Consider the following 9,276-nt stretch of genomic DNA (forward strand, 5'->3'; position numbering starts at 1 on the left):
AGTAATTGAAACAACAAGGCAAGTAAAATTAAATACAAAACACAAGTAACAACCAGCTACCAAAATAAAACAGGAAGTAACAAACGGGAAACGGAGACTTAAGATACCAAAGGACACTGGGGTGGTTAGACCAACTGAAGCACAAACGTTAAGAACAGAAACAATTCTAAACACTAACAGAAACCACATTACAGAGGTAATAAGAGCTCAAAAAACTGAAAGCAATACACCAATAATTCTAAACAATAAAAGTCACAACTAAAACCAAAACAGAAGATTTTTTGTGATTCTAAAACACAGAACTCCAGGACAATGACACAAACACACAGTCAGTGATTCAACGAGTTCAACAAAGAATCTACTTGTTGCAGAAGCTGAAGTCTTTCAGTGTTTCCTTTAATATTTTCCTTCTTGTGCTGGTTCAGTGGGTTGTATATGAAGGACAGACACAAACTTTGCAACATTAAAATCTTTGTCAAGATTATTTGAGTCCAGTTAAAAAACCCGTGCTCACCTTGGAAGAATCACATGGTTCATTATTCTCAAGTGAATTTATTTTATTGTCCTCAGGTCGGCACTATCATGCTTCTCATGCATAATAGATGCATGTGAAGCAAACTCCTACTCAGATTCCTTCATACCTTCTTTCTTTGAGCTGCTAAATGCTAAATATAAAGAAAAGTAGTTTGTTCTTCTAAATACAAGTCCATGTGGGGGCAGTTATGCTGTGAGATTTTAACGTTGAGCTGCTCACTGACAAACTGAATGCTGTACGTTGAATGCTGGATTGTGACTTCTATGTCATTATTTATTGAGCTACACAGGCCCGCTCTCTTGTGGGCCTGCTGCCTGCAGGAGGGGCCACAGGGCTTCAGTGCTGTGTGAATTCTCTCAGCGGGTGGAAACACCTCGGTGTCCTTCCGAAAGAGCTGGAGGGGGTGGCCAGGGAGGCAGAGGTCTGGGCATCCCCAAATGTTTTAGTTATATGAGTCTATACCTTTCCAGATTCTTCATTTTTGCCTACAAAAGGACATGCAAAGTGCAAACCTTGATTACATTATCTAATTTAACCAAACCCAGGAGTCTAGGTGATTTCTCTTGTTGGTTTCCTCTAAAGAAAATATGGTTAAAACAGCAGCTGCACCTTTAAACTACTGTGTGCGATCACTTCGACTTAGAGAATGCAGGTTTGAACCCTTAAGCCACAGCTAAGCTAATAACAACCACATCCATACAGAAATATTCATTGCATTTTGTCCCGAGGTACAGACTGTACCCAAGCACCGCAAATTGAAAGTGTCCTTTTATTCTGTAAAAGACAAACTTCTGCTGCTGTCGCTGGCCCAGCGCTCGTCATAAAGACAAACAACCACAGCTCGGCTCGCGGTCACACAACAGAGTGTGGCTCGTCCGAGCCCAGCATCCACTTTCACCACCGGGGCATGTACGATGAAAGCCAAATGCTGTACTTCTCTTCTCTGTAGCGGGCATAAAAAGCTATTAGAGAATATTAGGCCTTCAGGGGGTCGCTCACCCACTGCCACTGATGTAGAGAGGGGAGAGAGGAAGTAGAGATAGGATGAACATCAGCCTAATGTAAAAAAGTCTCTCTTGGTCATGATGGATGACACCGAATGCAGGTAAGAGAGGCTCACTTGTATTTTCTAAACTATTTACTGTGAGATTTTAGACATAGGATCATGGGAGGCTCAAAAATGTTGTTTTCCAACATCATGAGTCAGAAGGCAGACGCGCCCCTGTCCGAGATGCCACACAGTGGGGTTTTTTTGGCTGTTTTTCTGCCCAACAATTTCCTGTTTACTGCTGGTGACCAGATTCTACAGAACATGGGCGCAACTTTGACCGTGGTTCAGACAGCGAGATCAAACAGTCCTGAACTGGATCTGTGGGCTATCTTGTGATGTTCAGCTTTGTCTAACATATGAATGGTTTACTGTTTGGGCCACTGAGTGCACTCTGTCCTCTGAAAATGCAGAAATATTATTCTAAGTTAGACCAAACTCCAAAACCACAACAGCAAAATCTTTGTGTGAATCCTGATACTCTGGGATTTTCCACTTTCTAAATGAATCACTTTGTGGGGTCATTTGAGTAATCACTCATGATAAGGGACTACCAAAATAATAATATCTTTATTTAAAAACAGTAGCACCTTTGAAGAACAAGTTACAATTTTCTTTACAAAGGCAAGAGCAGTGCACGACTGCACATCTCCTTCAAGGCTTAAAATGTTCTTGTAAAGCGTGAACTGAGTCTGAGTCTCCGGATATTTGGATGCGATCTATACTTTAAAAACATTAAGATAATGTCTCCAAACTTTTCTCACGTCATTTTGATGTGCATTTGTTGTGTATTTTTAAGGAGCACTATAATTAAACCATTACCTAAAAAGCTCTTATTTGATCCATCTGTCTCCATCTGGCTAATTATAGGCCAATTTCTAACCTTCTTTTTATTTCAAAAATTCTCCAAAGAGTAGTTGTCAAGCAGGTGGATGATGATCTAGAGGGACATTATGCATTTGAGGATTTAGAGTTCATCATAGCACTAAAACAGCTATAGTGAACGTTAAAAATTATCGTTTTATGGCCGTTGACAGTGGACTCCTCTCTGTGCTTGTCCTGCTCGTCCTCAGTGCAGCACACACAATTGATCTGAAATTACAAACTCAGACACACCACTGGTGTAAAGGAAAATCCTCTGTTTTTGTTTGAATCCTACATATCTCATAAATTTAGTTTTGTTGATTTAAACGAGGAGCGTTCCTGACTCAAAAAATTAGACACTGAGTTCCACAGATCTCAATGTTTGGACCACTATTTTTTACATTATACGTGTTTCCCCTCAATAATAGTATTACAAAGCACTGGATACATTTTCATTGCTATGCAAATGATACCTAAAGCCAAATGACACAAATCCATCCATCCTAGCCATCTGCTTTTTAATTCAGTTTTATTTATATATATATTGTAAGTCAGACACTGCAATATTAGTTATAGAAACAAATATGATCAAATGTCCCCATATGAGCAACACGTGGCAACAGCGGGAAGGAAGAACTCCCTTTTAACAGGAAGAGACCTCCAACAGAACCAAGCTCAGAGAGGGGCAGCCATCTGCAAACGCAAACCATGAACAATATAAAACGTGCAGTGGTGCCATATAAATAAAAATATCCTCTGCTTTGTTCATGTTTTAATTGTGGGAGGGGAATGTATCACTTCTAATTGTTGTAAGTATTTATAGCTTCAGCCTAACAACTTTCCTGTGGTATCAGTTTTAAAGAAAAGAGCCAATCCTTCACTGTCTGTTATCAAAATATTGTCTGCTTGATGATTCTTCCTCTCGCTCCCGTTTACCTCCAGAGGGGAAGAGTAAGAAGGAGAAAGGAGCGTCCATCCAGAGGAGCACGGAGACCGGCATGGCCGTGGAGTTGACGAGGAACATGAGCCGGCAGCCCAGCAGAGAGTCCAACAACGGCAGCATGAACAGCTGCAACTCTGAGGGGAAGTCAGTAAACCCGTCCTTCTGCTACTCGTCATCTGCACTCTCTGTGTCACAAAGACGTCCTGAATGAAATGAGTTAGAGTGACAGTAATGACTGCATGTCAGCATGTTCTGAGGGAGACATCCATTCCTGCCTGTGGGTATTTCTGTATGTGTTGGCCGACTGAGAGTAAACACAGTCTAATATAACGAGCGCACAGTTTAAAAATGAGTCAGCGTGTGGAGAGTGTGAGGCGATGATAAAACCAAAACTCAGACAGAGTCAAATTAAGACCGGGTGTTTTCTGTCACTTGGACAATCACGTAGATATTTTTTCTTGTTATAAATAATGATGCAAGTGAAATTCTCCTGGAGGCAGCAAAGTGAATCCACCAAATGTGCTGACTGAGTGGGGCCATCAACAAGACTGATGACATATTTGTATATAGGTTGGTGATTTTTAGAGTTAATAATGGGCTGTTTTGTGTTTTCTGTGGTAGCTTGATCTTTTCTGGAGTGAATCTAGGTGCCAGCAGTCAATTCAGCGACTTCCTGGATGGACTCGGACCAGCTCAGTTAGTGGGAAGACAAACACTGGCTACTCCTGCCATCGGTACAAAACCTCTTCTCTCTTCTTTTGAATTATTTGGGGTATTTTCTAAAGCTTTATTTGTGCATGCATGGATAGATCTTGTAAAGCTTTTTTTGCGTTTAACAATGAATCAGAAAATGCCAGAAAAGTCAGAAATCATTAGTATTGTAATGTTTTTGCTACTTTACTTTGTATTTTTGTGTGTCTTGAGTATTTCTAGCATGAATTTCTCTGAGATATTTTGGATATTTCTGGTATTTTATTTTAAATGTTGATTGTGCCATTCATCCTCTTCTCTTGGTCGTGAGGCATCAATCTAAGCAGAGAATCCCAGTCTTCCATCTTCCCAGCCTCTCCTCCACTTCTTCAGGTGGGAAGACGTTCCCGAGTCAGCCAAGAAATGTGATCTTTCCAGCATGTCGTGGTTCATTTCACACTGGGCCACAGACTGCCCCAGTGCAAGTTGGAGGTCACTGCTTGATAAAGCCAGCGGAGCTACATCATCTACGAAAATCAAGCACGAGATCCTCAGGCCACATAGCCTTGAGAAATTCAGGGAAAATCTCATTCACCCCATGGGCTCTGCCACTAAGGAAGGGATAAACTACCTCAGTGATGCTGCCCCCAGTGACTGATGACTGTGTCCACTGCAGAAGGTCTGTCAGTGGGGCTGAGAAGATCCTTGATGTATTCCTCACACCACCAAACTATGTCCTGAGTTGAGGTCAGCAGAGTTGCATCCCTGCTATAAAAAGTGTTTGCAGGGAGCTGTCCACGCCACTCGAGTCACCTGACGATTTGCCGGACTTGCTTCAAGGTCGACTAAAAGTCCTGCTCAATGGCCTCGCTGAGCTCCTCCCATACCTGAGTTTTTTTGGTACTGCAAGAGCTACAATCCACTTGGCCTGTTGGTATTTGTCAGCTGCCTCTGCTGTCCCACAAGCTCACCATGCTTGATAGAATCCCTCCCACAGCTTGATGGCTCCTTTAACCTCTGGTGTTCATCTGATTCAGGGATTACCGCCACAACAGGGTCCGCTTTCCACAGAATGCTGTTAAAGTTTTGCTCAAAGTGAGTGCTGAAGAGCTTGACACTCTGGCCTTTGCCAAGTTCACCCTCACTGTCCAACATCTTCCATTGCCACCTGATGCAACTCACCAACAGGTGGTGAAGTACAAAAATGAATCACTGACCTGCGACGCAGGGTGTCCTGGTGCCACGTGGACTTTTGGACACCCTCATGTTTGAACATCGTGTTCAATTTGGAGAAACTGCGGTGCAGCCAGTCCCTCCCATTCACACCCCTCTAGATCATTCAGTCATTGCCCGTGTGAGCATTTAAGTCCTCCAGTAGGACAATGCAACAATGTTCAGCACATGAGTGCACACGACAATCAGGACATAGGGAGGGAGAAAGAGAGACTGTTTTTAATTTAAAGAAATCATTTTATTATTTAATTTCTTGTGTTATTTTATATGTATTGCATGTAAAATTTCTTTTCATGTTCTTATAACTATTAATTTTATATTTTTATTCTTTCTTATGATTATTTTTACTTAATCTTGTTCTTTTTTATTGTTATTGTTGATGATGATTGATTTAATTGTGTGAGGCTCAGAGTGTTACCTATGCATTAAGTCTGTGTTCCTGTCAGTAGTAGATGTTGGTGTTGATCTCTTTGTTTTCTTATTTTTTGTGCTGTGTTTTTTAGGTGATATCCAGATCGGTATGATGGAGAAAAAGGGTCAGCTGGAGGTGGAGGTGATCAGAGCACGAGGACTTGTACAGAAGCCAGGATCCAAATCTCTCCCTGGTAAGAGCCCAACCTGACTGAAGCCACCACAGACCAACTAATCCCTGCAGCACTTGCAAGCCATCACTCACACACATGTTATTATAATCCAGTATATACACTCGACTCAAGCTCACCTGTTCTTTGCATTAAAAAAAAGCTACAACCAGCCGTGAGAGCTGATAGTGTTCCCACTAATGGCTTTTTTTATTGCTCTGTTTCTGCCGTCAGCTCCATATGTCAAAGTCTATCTGCTGAATAATGGAGCGTACGTAGCCAAAAAGAAAACCAAGATTGCACGGAAAACACTTGACCCACTGTACCAGCAAGCACTGCTATTTGAGGAGAGCCCGCAGGGGAAAGTGTTACAGGTGAGCAGGAGATTTATTTCCCTTCATCACAAAGTTAAATGCTTTGCCCCCCCCCCCCCCTCCTACTTCATGCTGACGGAAATCGAACAGAGCAACATGACAACGTGAAATAATTTTTTCCTTCAGGTGATTGTATGGGGAGACTATGGCCGCATGGACCATAAAAGCTTCATGGGAGTTGCACAAATCTTATTAGAGGAACTGGACTTATCAAGCACAGTCATCGGTTGGTACAAGCTGTTCCCACCATCCTCTCTGGTGGATCCGACACTTGCCTCCCTGACGCGACGAGCTTCTCAGTCGTCTCTCGACAGCTCGTCCGGACCGCCCGGGGTCCGATCTTAGTGGACCAACAGCTCTACACCACTCGCCGAGAAAAAACTAAAACTAAAACTCGGAGAGAAATGAAATACTAACGGCAGAAATGTAGAACAACAACAATCAGAAACACGAGAAAGCTTTGTTGAAATCTGACAATCACTCCTGCCGCGGTTAATTTTGTCTGTTGTAGGGAGCGTCGCATTTCAGTGTTTCATGTCCATTCGAGGAAAAGTCTCTGTGTTTTCTCTGTGTGTGCTGAAGAAGCCGTGCAGCAGCTGTCCAGACAGTACCAGAGAATCCAAACGAAGCAGGGTGGCTTTTAACCGAATCAACAATAGCAAAGAAATGTATGTAAAGCATCGGAATGTATGGACTCGAGACAAGAGGTAATCACCCTCCGCTCCTGCAGGGGGCGCTGCGCTCCCTGCAGTGGCCTCCTCCAGAACCCCAACAGACTGCTGGCATTCCCGTCCCCGCCGTGCGTGGGGGACGGGGTGCTCAGTCTGGAAGCACAGGGCCTTCTTCTGGTGCCTAGACCTCGGAGCCGCATTACTGGTCCCCCCCTCTCTGTGGAAAGATCCTCTTTTCAATATGTTTACCATGGCTGCTCTGAAGCCGCACCGTTTCAGTGTGTTTGCTTTGCTGTTCATTTCTTTCCCTTCGTTACTACTGGCACAAGATGTTTTTAAAAATGCTCATGATAATGTTGTCAGTCTGGTGTGTGCATGGAGAGTAAAAATAAAATACAAGAGATTTTAAAAAAGCTGTTAAATGTCTGCAAGTGTTATGCAGGAAGAGGGCGGGGAACAGGTTAGATTTTTACATGTGAGATTAGCGTTGTTTTTGCTGGCAAGCGTGCGGGCCAGTCGTCTTTGTATAGTTGTATATTAGGCCTCCCAGGAGGTTGACCAATAAGTAAAATTTATGTCACTTTGAAATATCACAAGGGTACAATGTCAATGTAAAAAAAGAAAACGTAAATCTTTGTTCACCTATGTGAGAGCGAGACAGGAGCGTCTAATTTTTCACATTGTTTGGGAGGCACATTCCCTCCCTCCCGGCATGTTAAAGGTTTTTATCCAATCTTTAGTTCAACATTTTTTTCTTTTTAAATTTAAACACAAGCACAAGAGCTTGATTTTTTTACAACAAAAAGTTTAACGTTTTGAAGAAAAAAAAATAATACATAGCTAAAAAAATCAAAAACAAAAAAAGGACAAAAAGCAGCAATCCTCCCGTCACCGGTTCTCTTCATCGTTTCGTCTCGACGTTCGGAGGCAAACAGAACAACAAATATTGTCACAGTTTTTTCCTCGTGCATCTCGGTGAATGTGGGCCAATCAGACCGATCCGTTGGGACGCCAACGCTCATCCTCCGTCCGGCCTGCAGGCTCCTCCCACCCGGAGGGGGGAGGGGCAGCATGACTTTGGAACCCGTTCCAAGCTGCATGCACATTTTTGTAAACAAACAAACAAAAAAAACCTAGATACGCGTGTTAGCTCCACATACTGTAGGGCCGCTTGTATGTTGCATGCAGTTGTACAGTTTGCTCGTACTTGAATATTAAAGAGATAAAACCAAGAAACTGAAGCCATTCCCATTACGCAAAGACATCTAAATCAACTGCAGTCCAGTCCACGTCCTTCAGTCCGGTGCTGAATGTCTCTCAAACCGAATCCCAAGATTACATTGATGTCTCTGGAAGATGTACTGTACTGTACTGTGCAGACCTCGCAGCCCCTCTTACTGTTGTTCCACATCATAGTATACCTCCGAGGGGCTGGGACGATGTATGAATAAATATGTACAAATCAGATCTATGAAAATATGAATTATGTTTCAACATAATGATTTCAGACGACACGGAGAATAATCTCAGACGCACAGAAAGTCGCACCCTGTAAATACTCAGCAGCTATTCCCGGGGTTTTCATTTGGTTCACTGAGAAAAGGGGCCAAGTATAATAAGGAGCGATTAGTACTTTAGGTGACGAGGGGACCGTGCTGTGGGACGGCGATGGGTCTGAAAGTCCTCGTCTGAACACTTCTCTGTGCTTCAAACTCGGCGTCTGTGCCCGGCCCGCCATGCTCAGTCCCGCCTCACTCCAGATTTTTTTTCATTGTCCAGTGAAGCTGTTTTTTCCTTATTTATTTAGGTTTTTTTTCCTTGTCAGTATTAACAGGAGAAAAAATTGCTGATTGTTTACAACTTCTGTGTTCCACTGAAACAAGAAAATCAGAAAAAAGTAAAGCATTCACTGCAACATTTCTTGTTTGTATAACAGATGTGGCTCAAATGATGTGTATGTTTTATATATAAAAAAATTTCATTTTTATGATTTACAAATAAAAAAGAATGTGTGGAAAAATATCTATGTTTTCCTTGAGTCTTTCTCATGGTTTTATTTTTTAATTTTCTGATCTGATGTGATGTCAAAAGGCCAGGGTGCCTTGTTTGTGGGAAAGCTAATATTTATTCTCAGTCTGTGCATCTCTGAGCAGAGCAGCATTATTTTAGAGAGAGGGCCACCACTGATCCCACCACAGTAAATTTAATACAGTTCATAAAAACATATTTCAAGTGTTTTCATCAGTTTTAGATACAATATAATACAACAGCATGTGCTTTTTTCCCCTTTTATTCAGGTGAGAAGGTGATGAGCTATCTGCTAACGCTAGCTAGTTT

The 9,276-nt window shown here is 42.3% G+C and overlaps 1 protein-coding gene across 26 annotated transcripts in view; it reads left to right on the plus strand.

Moving 5' to 3' along the window:
- Positions 1-8,948, plus strand: part of rims1b (regulating synaptic membrane exocytosis 1b) — an 88,273-nt gene extending 79,325 nt beyond the window's left edge. For all 26 annotated transcript variants that reach the window (XM_063476981.1, XM_063476995.1, XM_063476992.1 and 23 more), the window contains 5 exons: positions 3,390-3,534; positions 4,012-4,124; positions 5,817-5,918; positions 6,129-6,268; positions 6,395-8,948. In XM_063476981.1, the coding sequence (XP_063333051.1) occupies positions 3,390-3,534; positions 4,012-4,124; positions 5,817-5,918; positions 6,129-6,268; positions 6,395-6,613 (719 nt within the window). In that variant the 3' untranslated portion in view covers positions 6,614-8,948. The remainder of the gene's footprint in view (positions 1-3,389; positions 3,535-4,011; positions 4,125-5,816; positions 5,919-6,128; positions 6,269-6,394) is intronic.
- The last annotated feature ends 328 nt before the right edge of the window (positions 8,949-9,276 follow it).

The sequence above is a fragment of the Pelmatolapia mariae genome, linkage group LG6, assembly GCF_036321145.2.
Source record: "Pelmatolapia mariae isolate MD_Pm_ZW linkage group LG6, Pm_UMD_F_2, whole genome shotgun sequence".
NCBI classification, from domain to species: Eukaryota; Metazoa; Chordata; class Actinopteri; order Cichliformes; family Cichlidae; genus Pelmatolapia; species Pelmatolapia mariae.